Source organism: Lepisma saccharinum, chromosome 12, assembly GCF_977018435.1.
Source record: "Lepisma saccharinum chromosome 12, izLepSacc3.1, whole genome shotgun sequence".
In the NCBI taxonomy this organism is placed as follows: domain Eukaryota; kingdom Metazoa; phylum Arthropoda; class Insecta; order Zygentoma; family Lepismatidae; genus Lepisma; species Lepisma saccharinum.
Genome location: NC_139240.1, coordinates 52,976,020 through 52,998,578, shown reverse-complemented (window position 1 = coordinate 52,998,578; position 22,559 = coordinate 52,976,020). Strand labels below are relative to the sequence as shown.

The 22,559-nt window shown below is 38.6% G+C and overlaps 1 protein-coding gene across 1 annotated transcript in view; it reads right to left on the bottom strand.

The window, feature by feature from the left end:
- Positions 1-3,053: 3,053 nt before the first annotated feature.
- LOC145996330 (uncharacterized) overlaps positions 3,054-22,559 on the bottom strand; it is a 123,998-nt gene continuing 104,492 nt past the window's right edge. Inside the window, 1 exon segment of the mRNA XM_083132761.1 lies at positions 3,054-3,458. Coding sequence (XP_082988887.1) covers positions 3,271-3,458 — 188 coding nt within the window. The 3' untranslated portion in view covers positions 3,054-3,270.

The following is a 22,559-nucleotide window of genomic DNA, read 5'->3' as shown; positions in this document are numbered from 1 at the left end:
TCAGATTGAGGCCTTAGCCCTCACAAGTGTTCAAAAATGCCTGTCACAGCTTCCGCTGTCTTGTCATATATCGGCACGAAACAAAGGAAGTCTACTCGAATACAGGTGGATCACGAAACAATTAATGCACAGTGAAAACCCTTCCGTTCCCAACACATCTAATGTTTCGTTTCCCCATATGATCAAATGCTTACTCATTTATCTCCAGTGACGTGCCCAAGGGAGGGTTGGTGAGGTCATAACCCCATTTGACCCAGTATTCCTTTTTTTTTTAACATAAAAGAAGAACGTCAAAGACAGGAAAATATGACAAAATCAGGACTGACCACCAAAAATAGTAGGTATTCGTAACCCCTCCCCCTTCCGAAAATCCTGGGCATGCCACTCTTTATCTCGGACACATTTTTAAAAATCAACTCACCAGAAGTTTTTATCATTCCGTATTGGAGATTAAAGTAAGATGCGTTCTTCCTGCAGGTTTGGATATGATCCTTTAGGGTGCTGTCGTCTGCCTGCCTTCACACCTAACCTTAACAAGACCCTAATTTTCCATGCTTGTGACTTGGATTTTCAAGACTTAGGAAGGTTTCAGACCGAAGGACACGCGATACATGTCGATTGGAATGGGCCAATCAACAGCAACGTTTCACACCGTAGCGACACAAAAGGCCGTATAAACCTAATTTCGACTTGTGAAATCCTCAGGCGACACGGTGTGAAATCTCCCTCATTAGGCCACGTTCATTGTAACCTCGAAGTAGTAGCTCTTGTTGACCACAGAAGAAAAAACTTCTCATCCACCGGTGGAAATGCTCCTCAGTTTTCTTCTCTCTCCTATATTTTCTGTGCTTGTTCACTATACAGGAGACACCTTACGATTTGATATACACAGGACATGTACTATGTATACATTTTAACGAAAAATCGGTTGAAGTCAAGGATGGCTAGGTGGCTCAGTTGGTAGAGCCCTGATTTGGGTCCTGGTAGAGCCTGCAATTTCCGCCTAAAATGTCTACATATGCAACATCTTCCTTTCTCTTCTCGACATTCATAAAATTTTCGGCTGTCTCTTTATGGTAGTTAAGTGTTTGAATGTGTTTCGAACTCAGTAGGCTTAAACAAAAGCTTTTTTTTTACCATGAAATTCTCGGACTGCATATACGAAATTTAGTTCTGGCAAAACTAAATCATCACTCAAAACTTTGATTTTCAGTTGATCTATGCAGCTTATTTCTTTTTAATAAAGCACTCCAATATCCGGTACTGCTGAAATATTCACTTTAGAGAGAGAGAGAGGCCTTGATCTCTTCGGCCCTCGAACCGAACTAGCACTACTCTGAGGCCCCGGAAGTTCTGCTGTCGTCAATGTCTTCATTTTCGAATCACTATATCTTATAAAGCAACCAGAGGACGCTGACTGATATGATCACCAATCGACTGTATGAATTGTCTTACCTCTGATATCTCATTAACCGATTCTTTGTACAGATCAACCGAAAAATTGAATCCGCGTATTTATATCCTCGTTATATTCTAGAACGTTCCACAGATAAAACGATTCGTTAATATTGCCAGTAGTTGACTCTTTCTCTCATTCAAGAACGTACCCTTCCAGAGATTAGAAATTACAGCGAATCGCCCTACGTGTTGCTCTACATTTGTTGTGCAGCTTCCAAATGCTGACAAGTCTCTCCATAGTGCTCTAGTGCGCTGCGACAACACCGAAAGCGTAAGAAAAGTTTACGTGCAATATTATCAACAACAGGGTTATAGAACATTCTCCGTCTTGCCTCGATAATTTTCTATCTCCTTAAATCATCGTCACATTATTCAAAAAGCCAAAAACCTAATTTTATCTAGTGTAAACAGAAAAAATTCCTGAAGGGGGTCTGGAGCCTCCTCATTCCCAAATTGGATACGTGCTATTGACAATAATAAGGTTATAGAACGCTCTCCGTCTTGTCTCGATAATTATTTCTCTCAGATTTATAAATTTATTATCTTTACATTATTCAAGACGCCAAAAATCTAATTTTATCTTGTGTAAATTGAAAAAAATTCCTGAGAGGGGCCTCGAGCCACTTCATCCCCACCTTGGATACGTGCTATTAACAATAACAGGGGTATAAACATGCTCCGTCTTGCCTCGATAATTATTTCTCTCCTTACATTATTTTCACATTATTCAAGAAGCCAAAAACCTAATTTTATCTAACGTAAACTGAAAAATTTCCTGGGGAGAGCGTCGAGCCCCCTGTGCCCCATCTTGGATACGTGCTATTATAAATAACATGGTTACGGAACATTCTCCGTCTTGCCTCGATAATTATTTATTTCCTTAAATTATTGTCACATTATTTTTTTTCACCCCACAAGAAACCAAAAACCTCATTTTATCTAGTGTAAACCTAAATCTCTCGGGGGGGCTCGAGCCCCCTAAGCCCCCCCACTGGATACGTGCCTGAATTGGGGTAACGTTTGAGTTTGAGTCCACTTTATGCACAGAAAGGCTAATTAGGAGTAGTCCTACAGTTTAAAGTGAAATCCGGACTACTTGTGCCACCACCGGGTATCGAAGCCGGTACCGCTGGGGTGATTTGGTTGGTTGGCTTTGTGTTTTGAATCCACTTCATGCAAAGTAAGGCTAATCGGGACCGGACCTACATTTTAAAGTGGGAACCGCCTCCACCGGGTATCGAACCGGGGACCGCTTGATTACAAGGCGACATCGATACCACTGCGCCATCGGAGAGGCCTAGGTATGAGTGATGATGGAAAGAAAATGATTAAGGGACACTCACAAAGGATGCTCATGTCGATTCCGAGATCTGAACCAGGTGCTTCGGTGGTGAGATGGAAAACACAACTATTTAACGCCGGGTTCGATACCCGGTGGAGGCACATAGTGGTTCCGATCCCACTTTAAACTGTAGGTCCAGTCCCAATTAACCTTTCTGTGCATAAAGTGGACTTGAAACAACAAATCAATCAATCAGTACATCAACTACTTAACGAACTAGGCTACCGAGCCGTTTAAATGATAAGAGTTTTGTATACTTTTATAACTATATATTAACTAAAATATCTAGTTGTAACCCGTACTGATATTCCGTTATTTTTTTTTACAAACAATGACAACATACATATTTATCCACATTTTTTGAGCACAAGACATCATAACAATTATTGACGTATTTTCAAAAGCTTAAGCTATGTGCTTGTTTATTCTTTAACATTTCTTCCTCTTCTTCTTCTTCAAGGTACTGTAAGTTATTCTGTGCATGACTGCTTCTCGCTTCGTTCGACGAACTTTACATAGATCCTCTCATTGGTTGCTGTAACAATGATCAAGGGGTGGAATGTCAACTTCTTAGGAGTTTCTTCACATTGTTGGATCTCGTACTTCATCAACATCTTGGCCAAGGCTAGTTTGCATTGCAGTTGGCCCATTCTCATACCTGAAAAATCAGATCCGAATAATTACTAATTTATTGATTGGCGTTGCCATCGGGGGCCACAGTGGTCCCTTACCCACCAACAAAATGAGACTTTCCCACCCTGTTAAGATGAAACTGACAAATTGCTTGTTAAAAATAAGTTTAAAAGTGTTTAAAGTAATGATTATTATAGTTATACAGTAGTTATTCGAATTGAAGATATCTGATTTCGTAGTGCACTCCCGTAGCACTGAAACAGCATAAGGTATCGTAACCCCAGGTCTGCAGTATTATCGGATTTCCCTTACTTCCAACAAACACACATTATGCTGTTAAAGTGTTGATATTTTAAAATTATTACCATAACGTGTTGCACTAACCAAACATTCAACCAGTGTTAGGAAGTAACTTTTACTTTTATGACGATATCTAACTGCAACTTGCTACTTTTGAAAGTAAGTAGCTTTAAGAGTAACAACGTTACTTGCAATAAAGGTAACGTTAGTTACTTTGGGCCACTTAAATTACTAACTTGAAAATATGTAACGTTGGGGAAGAGTTAAATTTGTCAAGTCTGTTTAGCGTTAGCTGATGATATCAAGAACCAAATAGCAACAACTGAAAATTATTGAAAACGTAAGTAATGAAACATTAGGTTCATATATTATTAAAATAATTGCAGTTATATTTGTAGCTTCCTCAATTAAATTAGATTTCAAGGTTTTAATATTATTTCGGCTCGAGTATATAGGGGAGATTTGCCGAAATTGGACCGTTGCCTAAGTTGGACCACGTTTGTTTTTGCCAATAGACGAGTATTTGAAACAGGTGAGTTGGCACTACTGGTTGCCGTCAGTGCCAAGTACAAATGATTGAATGGTCAGTCAACGAGAGACGTTCGACGAAGTAGGAGTGCTGTTATTGCGTTTCCATTGTTCGTGTTGCGATTATTGTGCTTCGGATATTAAGCTCTTGTGTAGACTAGGGGTAAGTAATGAAATGTCCTGTAGTATATTATAAAAGTACCATTCATTAACCACTAACTACATGTGGTAAAACTATGGTTTAGTTGCGTATGTTCGTGTAGCGTCATATTTTTATTAACGGGGTATAATTTCCTAAGTTGGACCACCACGTGTTTCCCAAATTGGACCGGGGAAAGTATGGGCTGTGGACAGAGATGGAATTGCAAATGGCTATAGCAGCATACAATAATGGGGACTATATCTTGAACGAGTGTAGTAGAAGGTATGGTTTGTTTGGTTTTACAGCTGACCGAATATTCAACGTGGATGAGTCAGGTTTTACCACAGTCCAGAAACGTCCACAAAAAATTGCAGCAAAGAAAGGAAAATCACAGGTAGGTGCTGTTACAAGCGGCGAACGTGGAGTAAATACCACAATGGTGTGTGCAGTGAGTGCTGCAGGTGTCTAGATATCGTAGACATACATACGTACATGCCTATTGTGAGCGGTCCAACCTAAGCAACCTGTGGTCCAAGTTAGGAACCCAGTTGCCTATAATGTACCGATGTCACAACTTTCGTTTATGTACCCTATTATATTGGTTCCTGCATTTTTGTTGAAATACATATATGAAGAGAAAGCTAATAGTTTGTGCTTCTCATACCTAAAATTTCGTTCTTTTTCTGTGACTTGTTTTTGATGCAGAACAAAATAGTACCAATTGGTACAATTTCGGAAACTCTCCTCTATAATGCAAGATAACACATTTATTCGTTTTTTTAAATCTTGCTACTTTTAATGTACAGTAAAACCTCGTTAATCCGGACAAATGGGGGGGATAAGTTGATCGGTTTAACGAAAGTCCGGATTAACTGAAATAACCTAAAGAAGAGTAGAAAGTGCATTTAAACTCCGTTTATATCAACAAAACACGTTTATTATGGTGTATTTAAAGGTCATAGGCCTAAATACACTATACACTAAAGTAAAATGTAAAGCAATACGACAATGCGGTGCTTCTAGCCATATTTAAACAGTTGCATTCTGCTTTTTTTGCCTTTTGCCTGTCCGGATTAAGGTAAGTCCGGCTTATCGGGGCACGGATTAACGAGGTTTTACTGTATTTTTTTAAAAAAAAATACGTATTGTTTCCAAATTATACATGATCTTACACTACCGCTTGGTTGCCAAGAAATTGAACAAAGCCTGTCTTTGCTTTATTTGGCAAACGTTTATTTCAAAGTCGGGATTTATGCTGCGATAAACAAATCGTTACTTAACCTGGCGTTAGTCGATGATTGACATATTAGCGCGAAGCTAATATCTACATTTTCTTTCAAATTTAGTTGATCTTTTTTTGTTCTTAATATCATATTTTGTTCATCACGTGATTATTCCACATTGTTGTTTCGTCACGTGCAGTGTACTGTGGCCCTGAACATATCTTTGAGCTTGATTGTCATTTTCGACGGCTCATACTTACTTCACTGTTGCTATGGTGATCACATTGGGGTAGGATTTTTTTTTTTTTGCTAAGGGTGATGTGTTCCCTAAATATATAGAAATTCATATTGTGACGAAACTAATTGAATTAAGGTGCTCTTTAAGGGCATATCTTAGCATATTTGGCCATTTCTACATGATAAAGCATATTTTGATGGATTTTCAGTCATATTCAGCATATTTTCGCATTTTCAAGAAATATACAGTCATTTTTCAAGTGGATTCGTTCTTACTCTCATGTTCACTCGAGGGTTTTTGTTTTGGACTGCAGCAAAATGTTTTTCATTTTTAATTGAAAATTTACAGAATGTTCACATTGTGCATTTCAACTCATCAGGGCCCATATAGTGAACTACGTAAAAATAGTATATATATGAAAATATTTCAGCATAAGTTAGATATTGATTTATAAGTGCATATTTTTCAAATTATAGTGCATATTTTGTAAAATTTTAGGTCATAAGAGCATAATTTATTTTGCATATTTTGGTGAGTTTTAGTTCAAAATCTCAGCCCTAGTGATCACTCATGCCAGGCTGCTCCACGTTGCTATCTTTTGAATATAGAATATCGCACTGCTCCTCACGTACACTTTCATAGTGTATTAACCATTGCAATATATCAGTATTGTCTAACATGAAAAGAGTCAGTTAAACACAAGATAACCAATAAACTTCATGAAAACAAAGAAAAAAAAGTCCCGCGGTTGGTCGACAAGTGAGCATTAACAATAACATTTTGACAATTTGTTCATAGGTTCACGGCACCAGGGTTGGCATGTTTAAAACAAAAGTGTTTTAAACAGCTTGTTTTAAACGTTTGAAACACATGGCTTTGTTTTTCACAAATGTTTAAAACGTTCAAAACAAAGTGTTCTAAACATGTTTTTTTCAGACGTGTCTAAAACACATTTTGATACTTGATGTTTGATAGTTTGTGGGAACTTTTAAAACACCTGGCTATGTTTTATTTACAGGTGTTTAAAATTATTTTTTTTAAATTGAATACTACATGGATGAAACCGTTTTGTTCCTCGCTTAACACACTGCAAAATGTGCACATTGTTGATAATGTCAATATTCAGTTGCATTCACGATAAAATGTCGCATTAAAAAAAGGGGGAAAAAAGAAAGAAGAGTAGCTACCACGTATGGGCTGGGCTGGCAACTGTGGATCAGTTGAAGCCACAGAGTAAATACTCTCTGTTGAAGCCTACAAGCGAGATTTAAGACGAACATAAATGTGTATGTTAAGAATTTAGTCAAGCGTTACTTTATAATATTAACACAGTCCATCCTTGGATGATTAAAAGATTATAACACCATCAATAAATTCTTGTTTCCATGATATGAAAAACTCAATATGCTGACAAAGGCAGTAATTTGTTTTATTATAAGACATAAACTAAACGTAACGTTTCAACCTTCTAGCAAGGTCGTCTTCAGACTCTGCACCAAGTACAAATGTAACAAGGTACAAGACAGGACGATATATATACATAAACATTACTCCCCTCAAGACTATTAGAAAGTTGTTCTGGAACATTCTAGCAGGTGGCTTTCCCTTGTCAACTGTAATTTCATCTAAAAGGCTAAACATAATTACTTCCATCTAGAATGTGGTTGGACTCTTTATCTCACGCTCTTTTTCCTTCATTCTTCTCTTCTCTTTCTCTCTTGTCCTTTCCACTATTTCTAACACCTTCTTCCATTCTTTGTTTAACTTCAGTCTCCCATTCCAGTTCATTCACCTTTCTTCTCTATTTCCTTGGCCTTCTTCCATTTTCTCACCAGTATTCTCTTCTCCCTTCTGGAGGGGAGTAATGTTTGTGTGTATATATATCGTCCTGTTTTTGTACCTTGTTACATTTGTACTTGGTGCAGAGTCTGAAGAAGACCTTGCTAGAAGGCTGAAACGTTACGTTTAGTTTATGTTTTATAATAAAATAAATTACTGCCTTGGTCAGCATATTGAGTTTTTCATTAACAGATTCCTTATTAATCATTATTCTTAGAAAATATGTCTTTTTGGCATTATGTTTTAAATGTTTCATTTGTTTAAAAGACATTTTCTCGGTTCTTGTTTAAAACATATTTATAACAAAAAAACTTTGTTTTGTTTCTTTTTTTTTAAGAAAAAAGTTGGCAACTCTGCACGGCACAGCTCCTAATAACGTAAGGGAACGCTCCCCCTATTATATTTCCCCAACGGTAATAAAACAAAAGACAGCTAGACCGCGTCTCAAAGAGCTTTCTTATTTTACAATAAATATATAAGCAAATGAATTTCAATGTTAGCGCAGCGCTAACATGTCTACCAACGGCGGTTTTCACTTATATAATTCAAACTGGGATCCGAAACTGTGCAATGTGACTCCATATAGGATCGAACCCGGGCCTCCTTGACTACACAGAGTTACCACTACGTCATCGGGGAGAACGATGTCATTCAGGGGCGCCAACATTTGAAAAACATTGGAAGGCTTAAACATTTGAATTATAACTTCATACAAATGTAATAAATCATCCCTTCCATGCCTCGTATTAATACATACCAACAATGCACCCTTACTTATTTCTTTTAAAAGAAAACATCTGTTTTTACAGAATTGAATTGTTAATGACGATAAGAAATACCAACAATAATTAGTAATAGTAATAACAACACGACAAATTATTGGGTGGGTCTCACGGCTCACATGCCCATATAAAGTAGTGGCACTCATGATGAATCAAGGAAAATACCCATGATCGTCTTATACGAAAATAGTTCCCTTCTTACCTAGTAATCGAGAGTTCTGGTTTGCGTTCATCGTGGGAGGAAAAACCTTCATTCATTAGATTTACTTGACTTTTTTTTAGCGTCGCTTTTATGTCACTTTTGGCTAATCGCGACGACGATTGTAATGAAAGAACACTCAGGCGCGGGATTCGAACCCGGGACTTCGGCATCGTAGCGCGCTGCGCTAACCACTCTGCAACTGAGGTCGGCCTGATTTACTTACCAATGCACATCTTGGGTCCTTCCGCGAACGGTATGTAAGCGAAGTTATGTCTCTTCTTCTTGTTCTCCTCTGTAAACCGATCCGGGTCATATTTCCACGGGTCCGGGTAGTTCTGTGGGTCGTGGTGCACCCCGTAAAGTGGTATAAGGCAAGGGGTTCCTTTCTCTATGGTTATCTTGGTACCCGACAGGGTGCAAGTCTTCATACACATCCGATTCAGTAGAGGTATTGGAGGATATATGCGAGCTGTTTCTGAAAGATAACAAAATAAGATTCTTAACTATGTATATTGTTTTTGCCGCCAAGTTATGCTTTTAGAGATTTTGACTTTATCCTGATTTACATGCAAACCGCTTCACTGCGACGTCATGCCTGTTGCATAACGACAAAGGGGATATTTTTACTCCTGAATGATTTCCCGTGACAATGACTTGTTAACTGTGTTATACTCTCGCAGAGTGATGAATGATAATTGCGATACAAAGTGAATCCATCCACGTAAACGAGACGAAAATCTGTGAAGCAGTGTTACCTTATGAAGACACTCCAAGTAACTGAATGCATGAAATCAAGTACATACATGTGAATTTCGTGACGTCAGATAATTTCTTAATCACAAGTAATGATATCCAGTAAAATCGAAAATACTGATATCCAAAGAGGTAAGCATTGTACAGTCACTGGCAAAATAGGACACCTATATCCTGAAATATTCACTTCCCTGTACGGCGTCATGTATATTGCCTAGCTCTCCGGCGGTGGTAGAAGTTGTCATTCAAAATTTGCTATTAAAATCAACTTATAGCCGTAGAGTTATGCAACACACATAACGCCTTACAGGGAAGCGAGTATTTCAGGATCTAGGTGTACCACTTTTATTGCCGGTGAGTGTACACCGAGACGAGCAAAAGTTAATTACAAAATACATTACAATAACTGTGAATTTCAGTACATAATTGTGTAGAAACAAAAAAATAAAGAAAACAGTTCGTCTGGTGGATCGAGTAACAAAATCTCCCCATTAAATAACAATAATAAATTCCGAATAAAATTAGCTTATATTGATTAATATACAATATTGCATAATAACATTTATAGCCGTGGTAATAATAATTATTGTTATTGTTTCTACCATTCAACCTTTATCAATGGCTTTACCTCGCTGCAAAAATTCTGCCCAAGCACTGTACTACTTTAAATCCTACACTACATAGCCAAAAGTCACCGGACACCCAAGTGTGATGGTCTGGGGCTCCTTTTTTTTTGTCTTGGGCCATTAGTTTTGGTCAATGGCAACAAGAACAGTGGTTTTTATGAGGTCATTTCAGACAATAGCAACAGTTCGGAATGGGCCCTTTTCTCTATCAGCACGATAATGTCCCTTCCCATAAAGCAGGGTTCATTGCATCGTAGTTTGAGGACAATCAGGAGGATGTGCTTAGCTGGCCCGCTCAAAGCTGCGACTCGAAGCCCATAGAACGTCTTTGGGATGAACTGGAGCGTCGGTTGCGTGCCAGACCCACTCGACCGTAAATCACCCATGAACTATTCACGAGGCTACAGGACGAATGGAATATACCAGAACTTAGTGGAAAGCCTGCCCCGAAAAGTAAATGCTGTAATAATGGCGAAGGAAGATCCGTCATCTTATTAGCACTGGATGTCCGGTGACTTTTGGTCTTTTAGCACTTACCTAGGACACATCGATCAAGATATTCCATCTCTTGGACGGCTTCGTAGCAGTACCTCCCTTCATACTTCTCAAGGATCCTCTCCACTTCTTCCCTGGCTCTCTCCTGGACGTCAGGGTTTCTTGATAGCTCGTAGCACGTGTGGCTTATGATCGTTCCTGTGGTTTCAAAAGTAGCGACGAGGAAACCTCCCATTTGGCCAATTATGTCCATTTCGGCTGAAAAAAAAACTGGTATCAGCCTCAAATACAGTGTGTCCCAAAGAAGGTGTATCGATTTAAATCAGGTGATGTTTTGAAGAAAAAAAATCACTTTAAATAAATAATTTATAGAATAATGCACATATGGATTTTCTAGATATCAGAATCACTTCTGTTGAAAGTACATTAATGTCGAAATCATTTAATTGTGTTTATTACGCTCTAAGAATGGAAACTAAAGGAAACAAATTATATGTACTCATGGGGTGAAGCTCATATTTAAGGAAATGCAAACACATTAAAATTTCTCTTCATTTAAAATTCAACAATTTTTATAGGCAAAAATAGCAAACATTTTTTGGAGAATAGTACACAAGATAGTCTTTAAGAATTAATCCAATGCTGATAGATACAGCGTGTATAGTGTCACGAACGTCTTGTAAAAATATCTCACTGTTGGGTAATCTCTTCATGTACGCTCTTGAACCTCATTGAAAAGATCAAGAATTAGACGCAAGTCATAGTCATGTTCATGCTTTTGTAACCATTTGGAAAGATGCCTGATTTAATTTAAGGCATTGATCCATGATTGTATATAACAGAAAGGAGACATGTACTTACTTAAGTACTTTTTCCAGAACAACCTAGTATTAAGTCAGAAATAGAATTCTACTGTAGACAGTTGACCTCCCTGATGGCCTAGTGGTAACGTCGTCATCTTGCAACCCATAGTTGCCTGCAGCGGCGGCGATTGAGTTCCAAAATCGGGGGAGGGGGGGGGGCAAGGTGCTAAAACTGAGGGGGCAAAGAAAGTTTATTTCCATTTGTAGATAAGGTTTAGCATAGTGCTGGGGCAAAAGTGGCGAAAAGAAGGGGAGCAACTGCCCTTCGCCCCCCACTAATCGCCGCCACTGTGTTTCGATACCCAGTGCAGGCACATGGCACAGTGGTTCGGATCCCACTTTAAAACTGTAAATCCAGGCCCGATTAGCCTTTTGTACATAAAGTTGACTTAAAAAATTAAACAATACATAATGCAGTTATGTTTATTCTTTTAATATAAACAAAGTAATGTTTGCTGGGCTGGGTTATCTTCCCAGAGGCATAGCTGCATGCCACCAGGCGCGTCCCCAGGTTGCGGATAGGGGAACGGCCAGCAGATATGTTGGCTAGCTGGAAACAGTCGCGGACAAGCAGCAGCAGGATTGGAGGAGGCGGTGAGATGCGGAGTGGCAACTGCATCTCAGTAAATACTGCAAGACTCCGATGAAAATCCTGCGATGTGGCGAGGAGAGCCGCCACTAAATAAGCTCAGCTACTGCTGCCTTGCAGTAAGGGGAGGGATCCCCAAAGGCTAAGGGAAGGAAAACCCTAACAGAAAACAAAGGGCGGGAGGAGCTCAATAGGCATAGAGAAGCCAATCTTCCTAAGGGAAACAACCCTAAAAAAAAATTCCTGGTCCTCCAAGGTATGGGGGTTGGGCGCGAGGCCAGCACCCTAGCACCATAAAAATACCACCCGCTAAAAATTCTCAACAAGGAAAAGCCGGACAGATTCATGGATGCCGAAAAAAGCATGTGAAAAGGACTAGGAATACGTTAAACATAGGAACTTGGAATGTAATGACACTTCTGAAACCAGGAAAGATGCAAGAATTGTCTGCACAAATAAAGAAAACACAAATTGAAATAGTAGCTCTGAAAGAAACCAGATGGAGTGGATATGGTGTAATAAACAAAAAGGACTATACAGTATTCTATAGTGGTGCAACAGATAAAAGAGGACTGGCTGGTACAGGTTTCATTGTACAAAAAAGAATACAAAATCACATAATAGGATTTGTGCCTTACAACGAAAGATTATGTAAACTGAGAATTAAGGGCAAGTATAACAATATAACCCTAATCAACACATATGCACCAACTGAAGATAAAGAAGATGAAATAAAAGAAAACTTTTATGAAAATATTCAAAATATGATAGACAGTGTTCCAAAAAGTGATATAATGATTATATTAGGAGATTTTAATGCAAAGTTGGGAAAAGAACAAATATATAGTAAAATATCAGGTAGGCACACATTACATGATGTAACAAGTAAGAATGGTGAAATATTATGTGAATTTGCAGCTGCAAATAACCTGATGGTTATGAGCACCCAATTCCAGCATAAACGAATACATAAAGGAACGTGGATATCACCTGACCAAAGTACTATTAATCAGATAGACCATGTCCTGATTAACGGCAGCAAAAAGGATTTGATAAATGATGTAAGATCTTTAAGAGGCCCAAATATTGACTCTGACCACATATTGGTGCGAGTAATCCTAAAACAGACTATCCCTGCAATGTATAAGATAAAATCTTCGCCAAAAAGCAAATGGAATAAATCAAACCTACAAAACCCGAAAAAATGAAGGAATATCGAGCAGTATTACATGGAAAATTGAAAAATCTCCAGGGAAGCAAAGGTGTTAACGAAGATTGGGGTAACATACAGAATGCGATAAATGAGGCAGCTAAAGAAGTTATACAAAAAGAAAGATATACCCCCAAAAATGAATGGTGGGATGAAGATTGCAGAAGGATTATTCAAGAAAATAACAAAGTAAGAAGGAGAGCAATGCAAATAAAGACCAGGCCCAGCCAAGAATTATATAATGTAAAAAGGAAGGAAGCTAATAAAATGTGTAGAGAGAAGAATAAGAAATGGTTGAATGATAAAATAAGGCAAATTGAAATTAATTATAAGAAAAATGAGACAAGAAAATTTTTCAAAGAGATTCAATCCTTTAAACAACAGCAAACAGTATCGCCAATGATGTGTAAAGATACAGAAGGTAACATCATCTCAGAAAGAGCACTAGTCCTAAATAGATGGAAGGAATACTTTAAAAAGATTCTTAATAATAATGTAACAACAAGTATGCAGGCACCAATAGAACAGAATGACAATAATCAATAAGAACTACATCCTCCATCATGGAACGAAATAACCCACATAATACAAAATCTAAAAACAAATAAATCTGCAGGATCAGACAACATCCCTCCAGAATTAATTAAAAATGGAGGAAGAACATTGAAACAGAAGTTGCACAAGCTGATATTAAGTGTATGGAATGATGAAAAGTTACCAACTCAATGGAATGAAGGTATAGTGTGCCCAATTTTCAAAAAGGGAGATAGATTAAATTTTGATAATTACAGGCCAATTACACTCCTAAACACTGCATATAAAATACTTGCTATAATACTAAATAAAAGGCTATTGGAATGCACTGAATACAAACTTGACGAATATCAAATGGGATTCCGAGCCAACAGATCACCTATAGATAATATATTCATAGTAAGACAGATTTTTGAAAAAAGCTATGAATTTAATATTGGACTCTACAACTTGTTTATAGATTTTACCCATGCATTTGACTCACTGCACAGGAACAAAGTAATAGATGTTTTGAAATCATATGAAGTACCATCTAAACTAATCAGACTAATTATGTTAACCTTAACCAACAATAAAGGAAGAGTCAAAATTAACAGGGAACTGAGTGAAGAATTCGAAGTAGAAGGTGGAGTCAAGCAAGGTGATCCCTTATCTGCAACTCTGTTTAGTATAGTGATAGACTCTGTATTGAAACAGATGAAATTGAGAGGAAACATATCAACAAGATTAAAACAATGTATTGCATATGCCGATGACATCCTTATAACAGCAAGGACGAAAAAGACATTAATAGAAACATTTGAAGAACTAAAAAATGAAGTTTTGAACATGGGGCTCGTAACTAATATGCAGAAAACTAAATATCTCAGACGTGTAGAAGGTAAAAGCAGATTACAAGACCTAATTATAAACGACGAGAGAATAGAAGAAGTGAGATCTTTCAAATATCTTGGATCAGTTGTAAATGGCGACAACACAATTGAAGAAGAAATTAGAGAGAGAATTATTCTAGGTAATAAAGCATATTTTGCCAACTTAGCCCTATTTAAGAGCAAACTAATATCTAAATCTGCGAAACTGAGACTTTATTATAGCATAATAAGACCCATAACCACATATGCATGCGAAACTTGGACCCTCAAAGACTCCTGTAAACAGAAACTCTCAATATTTGAAAGGAAAGTCTTAAGAAGAATTTATGGCCCTCTAAAAGAACCTGATGGAAATTGGAGAATACAAACCAACGAAGAACTCAACAAGTTAATCAGGAATGAAAATATCATAAATTTCATAAAATCACAAAGACTAAGATGGTTTGGGCACGTAAATAGAATGTCTGATGAAAGATTAGTAAGAGAAATATATAAATGGAAACCACTTGGGACACGAGCCATAGGAAGGCCAAAGAAACGGTGGGAAGATGAAATAATTCAAGATCTGAAAGACATGAAAGTAAAGAATTGGACGAAGAGCATCCGGGATAGGAAAAAGTGGAGAGATGTTGTTGAGAAGGCCAAAACTTTCAATACATGAAGTTGTAGCGCCTCAAGAAGAAGAAGAATGTTTGCTATTAAAAGAACATGTACATGTTGGATCATTACTGTTTAGAATCGTTACACATGTAAAATCACCGGCAATAGAAAAGGGGCACCTATATCCTGAAATACCCGCTTCCCCATAATGTTTTGTATGTATTGCCTAACTGAACGACAGTTACAGAAAGTGCCATTGAAAATTTGGTATTAAAATCAACTCATCGCTGTAGATTTAGGCAACGCGCATTGCAGGGAAGGGACAATTTTAAGATCTACATGTCCCATTTTTGACTACATTTTCTGTAATTGGTCCAGTGTGACTTAGATGGAAGTAACAGAAAATCGCAGTTTGTGCCGTTTCCTGAACGCCCTAGAATTATCCGGGAAGCAGTGATTACACCATGCAAATAATACTTACTGATTTCCGGAACAGTTTTCTTTGCAGCAACTCCATTCCCTATGACGTCATTCTGTTTCGCAGCCTCATTGTCAATCAGCTTCAGAAGAGTGTCCAAGAAGTCATTCCTGACAACTTTGCTATCCCTCCTGGATTTTATAATGTCCCTTGCGAAGTTTATATAGAACCCGGAGACATCCCTCTCGACCACGGGGATACGGAACTTCCTCATGACCTCCGGCAACAAGGCGGTCATGACAATCCTTAGAACCCTGCGACTATCTGGGATGAGGATGTCCAACAGCTTCTGCCTAACCTCGCAATGCCCTAGCTTCAAGCTCTCGTACTGTATCCCCATGGCGTCATTGAGGTATATATCTATGGAGTACTTTTCTGCAAATTCCTTTATGGGACATGGCTTATCCTCTTCGCTGAACCCGTCTAGCAGCTTGATGAGGACGTCGGAGTAGTGGTTCATTGTGTCGAACATTTTTCTCAGTTTGGTGACAGCAAACGGAGGACTTGTCTTCTGATGTATGTATCTCCACTTCTCACCTCTTTGGAAGAAGATCATGCTGGCACCTAGCGGCTCAGCTTCTATTGGCGGAACGAACACCATGTCCGTGAAGTTATTGAAATCTTTCACCAGGATGTTCTTGATGATCTCTGGGTCTCTGATGATCAGGCCTGGCTTCTTGGGAAGATAGAGCCCGCCGATTTTATGCCCCTCGAACTTGTTGTAGAAATCTTCCAGAAGGACTCCGATGCTTTTGTTCATGGCCACGAACGGCATCATGTTTCCCACGAGTGGTAAAGGCTCTACGTAAGGTATTCCTCTCTTCTTCCAGTAGTCGTAGGTCCATGTCAGGTAAAGGTAGACGAGTATACATGCTCCCACCACAAGCGAGAGCCAGTCCAATGTGGGGTTATTACTGAAAGTCATTCTCGACTTGTATTGCTATCTGAAAATACACCAATGTAGACCTATAGTATGAATTGCATGGAATTTAATGACATCAAAGTAGTTTTAAGTTACATTATCACAATTCATACAAGACAGGGTGTCCCAAAAGTCTCAATACATACACTCTGTCTCAGTTATCTCTGGAGCAGGTGAACGGAAACAAGTTTCTGCGCAAGTAGTGACGCGAGACGGCTCCACCAATGAACACGTGAGCGGAACGGGGTTGTGTGGATAGGGGCGAGGCGACTGCAGTTACCAGCATTCCAAGCAGCGTCTACTGGTTCGCTCTGCATTCGATTTCCCCCCTTCTCTGCCGCTATGCGCGGCCTTTCTCCAGAAATGACCGGGACGGAGTATAGGAATATTTCACTAATATTGACTCTTGCCGTTATGTAACGTTGGACATATTGTAGTGTGCGTGTCAGAACTGGCGGGAACACATTGATTGGCTCTCGAAGGTCGCCACATTTAGTACATTCCATATATGCAGAGACTTTGGAGACACCCTGTTTTTGTGTACTACACTCCCAGATCGATGCATAAAAGATGTCATGGGGTTAATAATGAAAAAAAATCAACATTCACAACACAGCACACAACACATTGTACTTGTCCTTCGAGATAAGGCGATAGTTACCAAATTTCGTTGAAGGTTGTTCAATGAACGCACCCTTTTCTCGAAAGAAGGAAGGACAAATTGAATTCATAAGATTAGCGAAAATATTAGTAACGATTTAATAAAGATTTAAAATAATTTGATGGAGGATTTAGTATGTTAACGACTCACGATGTAGCTTTCGAAGGATCTGGGTTCGACTCCTGGTCTGAATATGGATTTCGTGAGCAGCTACATAAAATCCTACAGTCTGATTTTGTAGAGCAGAACGAGAGCTATAAATAGGTATGATGTAATCATAATAGCCCCAATAGTTTCCAAGATAATGTAGCAAAACCCGCGAGAGAAAAAACAAACTACAACAAAACCTATTAGCTAGAACCACAGTTCTCTCTGCGGTCCGCGCGCAACCACAGTTCTCTGTGCGGTCCGCGCGAATTATATACAGAAGGCGCAGGAAAAGAGAGCATTGAATAAAGGTATTTTATCATCATCTCTTTTGCACATTTTTGAAAACATTTTCAGAGCCTCTTTTTGCTCTTTCCAGACCATTTTTTTGCACCTTAAAATCCTTTCCCTAATCATCACCCATCCTCATCGTTTCGATAGCCAAAAATAGCACAAAAGCCACGCTAAATACAAAGAATGCAAAACGTATCCAAACATGTCCAAAAGAAACGTCAGATAACAAAACTAAAACGGAATAAAAAATGAAAGCATGCTGAAGATGATAGCACTATAGTAATTTCAAATAAGCTAATACTTACTTCTAGCATTCAAGAATGCTAACGGACTCGTCTCGCCACTCACATTAACTGATCTGAACTTGAACCCCGCGATCACAGTTGCGCGTTTTGATATTCCTTTTTTTATATAAATCTTGTTTTTCTAGTCCTGTTTGAAGCACGTGCCTGTATCAACATGCGTCTTCTAAACATTAATGAATAAATAATAACACATGGCATCATGTGATCGTTTCTTCATTTCGTGTTTGTTCGTTCCGGTTAGTTATCTGTAGCAGAGATGATGCAATCTTTGTCACCCTGGCAAGCACTGCCGTCACCATTAGACGGAAGTGTGGGCTCTCCTATACAGGATGTAGCTGTAAAACGTCGACAAATTTGACAGCGTGTATAAGTCATAGAAACGAGCAACTTTTCATAGTAACGTTGCTCGTAATGGTCTTGTTTGGACGCTATCCTGTATGTAGGCAGCCATGATTCAGGGTTGCCACTGGCATTATTTTTTCTCATGGAACACGATACAAATTCTAATCCTCGTAGATTATTATGAAGGTAGCCGCTTATTTCTATAGTGGAGTAAATTAGTATGATGTAGGTTATGTAAATTCACAATTTCCATGTAAATTTAACACTGAGGAACATGCACGTCACTAGTATCTAGTTATATTTCTGTTCTCCTATTCCGCCTCAAGCACATGTGCAACTACAGTTAATTAATACAAAATATATATTGTTATTACAATGCCTAGGCTACATTTCCACTTTATTTATATTTATTTTCCTACATTTCTTAAGATGAAAAGTATAGGGTGTCCCAAAAAATGGGTCATTTTCAAACGGTGGTACAGAGAAAAGAATGAATAGTTGCAAGAGATGTGATCATAGAAATGAATATTGCAGAGGGTGCCATTACATAATTGCATACCGCTGAAGAGAGAGCTAGGCTTGTGGCTTGATCATGATGATGATTTGAAGGCAATTTCTGCGCAACCATTCCTGTAGTCGTTGAGGGACATCCTACATAGATCGACGTAACATGTTCACATGAATCTGGGCGATTCTTCAGTTGTAGCAGGTTGAGTCGAAAGGATCTGTGAGAAAATAATCGACCAGATTCCTGTGGACATGTTACGTCGAGCTATGCAGGATGTCCCTCGACGACTGTAGGAATGGTTGTGCAGAAATGGTCGTCATCTATTGGACGTCATCATTTTGAAAATCGTTTAAGAAAGCAGGTTGTCAACTCCTAAGAAATTAGGTTGCCAACTCTTACGAAATTAGATTGCCAACTATTAAGAAATTAGATTGCCAACTATTAAGAAATTAGATTGGCAACTATTAAGAAATTTAGTTGCCAACTATTAAGAAATTAGGTTGTCAACCCCTAAGAAATTAGGCTGGTATCTCCTAAGAAATCAAGTTGCCAACTTCTAAGAAATTAGGTTGCCAACTCGTAAGACATCAGTTTTTCAACTTCTAAGACATCAGTTTTTCAACTCCTAAGACATCAGTTTTTCAACTCCTAAGACATCAGTTTTTCAACTCCTAAGATATCAGTTTGCCAACTCCTAAGAAATTAGGTTGCCAATTCCTAAGAAATTAGGTTGCCAATTTCTAAGAAATTAGGTTGCCAACTCTTAAGAAATTAGGTTGCCAACTCTTAAGAAATTAGGTTGCCAACTCTTAAGAAATTAGGTTGCCAACTATTAAGAAATTAGGTTGCCAACTCCTAAGACATCAGTTTTCCAACTCCTAAGACATCAGTTTTTCAACTTCTAAGACTTCAGTTTTTCAACTTCTAAGACATCAGTTTTTCAACTCCTAAGACATCAGTTTTTCAACTCCTAAGATATCAGTTTGCCAACTCCTAAGAAATTAGGTTGCCAATTCCTAAGAAATTAGGTTGCCAATTTCTAAGAAATTAGGTTGCCAACTCTTAAGAAATTAGGTTGCCAATTCCTAAGAAATTAGGTTGCCAATTCCTAAGAAATTAGGTTGCCAATTTCTAAGAAATTAGGTTGCCGACTCTTAAGAAATTAGGTTGCCGACTCTTAAGAAATTAGGTTGCCAACTCTTAAGAAATTAGGTTGCCAACTCTTAAGAAATTAGGTTGCCAACTCTTAAGAAATTAGGTTGCCAACTCCAAAGACATCAGTTTTCCAACTCCTAAGACATCAGTTTTTCAACTTCTAAGACTTCAGTTTTTCAACTTCTAAGACATCAGTTTTTCAACTTCTAAGACATCACTTTTTCAACTTCTAACGCATCACTTTTTCAACTTCTAACACATCAGTTTTCAACTTCTAAGACATCAGTTTGCTAACTCCTTAGACATCAGTTTGCCAACTCTTAAGAAATTAGGTTGCCAACTCTTAAGAAATTAGGTCGCCAACTCCTAAATAATTAAGGCCTACACAATGGCGCAGTGGTAGCGTTGTCGCCTTGTAATCAAGTGGTCCCGGGTTCGATTCGCGGTGGAGGCACATAGTGGTTCGGATCCCACTTTAAACTGTAGGTCCAGTTCCGATTAGCCTTACTGTGCATAAAGTGTACTTAAAACACCAAATCAATCAATCAGTCCCAAGATATTAGGTTGCCAATTCCTAAGAAATCGGGTTGCCAACAACTAGGAAACCAGGTTGCCAACTTCAGAATCGCAATCATCTCATTGAAATGAGTCCTTTTTATTCACAATTTCTAAGCTATTTTTCTCTCTGTATATCACTCTCTAGGCTTCAGATTTCGCCCAGGTAGACTAGAATATAAGCATCTGCTAGAGAGTTAGATATACATAATGGTAGAGAAGGGGGCGAGTGGGCGGAGCGAAGCACTCGCTACTGTGACGAGTTTATTGGTCGAACCCTCTCGAGTCATTACTTGCGCAGGGGCTTGCTTTCGTTAGCATTCTCCAGACATACCCTGGATAGAGTATAGTTACATCATTTTCTTTTGGTATTTGGTAATATTACTCCTTAGTACTTGATTATAAAGCTGATTCACCTTCTTGTGACTTAGCAAAGTCACTTTGAGACAGTTAAACAGGAAATATCGGACTTACTTCAGTCCCACCACCATTTTGGACACTTCTTTAAGGTTTTGGAAGCTTCTAAAAGCATCAACGAACTCGTAATACTTGTACTGATACACGTTCGCTTATTTCCAAAACTGTCCTGGTCGTGATCTTTGGCTTACGAGATAAACTTGTAGCGATCTTTAGTCTTGAAGAAATAGACGTGACCTGATGTTTTTCCGAACACAAAGCGTGATCCTTTGACCTCTTATATTGTGGAACCATTGTGTGGAGAACGCGCGATTACCGAAAAGGGCGAAGTGTTCCTACGATGATGTTTCAGGAGCTACACTTGTGCCTTTATTCTACTGCTCCAGTCAGGCCCGTACCCAGGGGAGGGGCCAATGGGGGCCATGCCCCACCCCCCTCGAACCATGAAATATTTAAATATGAACCTACAAGAAGGTACGAAAATAATATCGACGATTTTGAAAATTTGAAAAATTTCAATTTCTTTTTCTTTTCATAAATGAATGTGTTTGTTGTGTAGAAATCTGTGTCTGCAATGTTGGGTAGTTTTAGCAATGTGCGATAGGACGCAGGGAGTTCCTGGTTCGAATCTTAACCTGGGCATAGGTGTTCTTTGTGAGTATGTTCCTTCATCATCATCGCTCATTCTCATCGTCGCGATTAGACAAACTTGACAGAAAAGCAGCGCAAATAACCTAATTCAATCAACCTAATACCATTTCTGTTTCCACATATTTGGGTCTACCCCCTCCCCCTGAAATAAAAACCTGAGTACGGGCCTTAGCATACAAAATAACGATAAGACACGAATGCAAGACTAGTATAATCATGAAATCTTATTGTTAATTATTAGCATTAGCAAGGATTAAATAACACTTAAAAACATTTTAAACACGTCAACTATTTTTAATCTCTCTCTCTCTTTCGTATATACAGGATGTCTCAAAAGTAATAGCGCAAACTGACACAGGTGAAAGTACACGATAATTGAAGCAAAAAAGTCTCTCTAAACATGGGTCTGCAAACGAGCCGTTTTCGAGATAATCGCGAATGTGTGATTACAAGCCGCCACTGACTTCATTGTTTGTAAACGTCGTCCTAGTTGGTAAAATGCTAATAATGTGTGCGAATGTGTGCTTACGAGCCGTCATTGATTGCATTTTGTACACAGCGAGTGCTTTACTGCTTGCGCGGTATCCTTGTAATCAAGGGGTCCCGGGTTCGATACCCGGTGGAGGCACATAGTGATTCGGATCCCACTGTAGGTCCAGTCCCAATTAGCCTTACTGTGCACAAAGTGGACTTAAAATCAAAATCAATGAATCAATCAAACCTTGCGCGGTCCGAGCTTTGCTTTTTTTTTTACAAAACAGAACATTTCCGAGAGGTGGTACGGCTTGTACCTACACATTCGCACAACATTTTGCCAACTAGGACGACGTTTACAAACAATGAAGTCAGTGGCGGCTTGTAATCACACATTCGCGATTATCTCGAAAACGGCTCG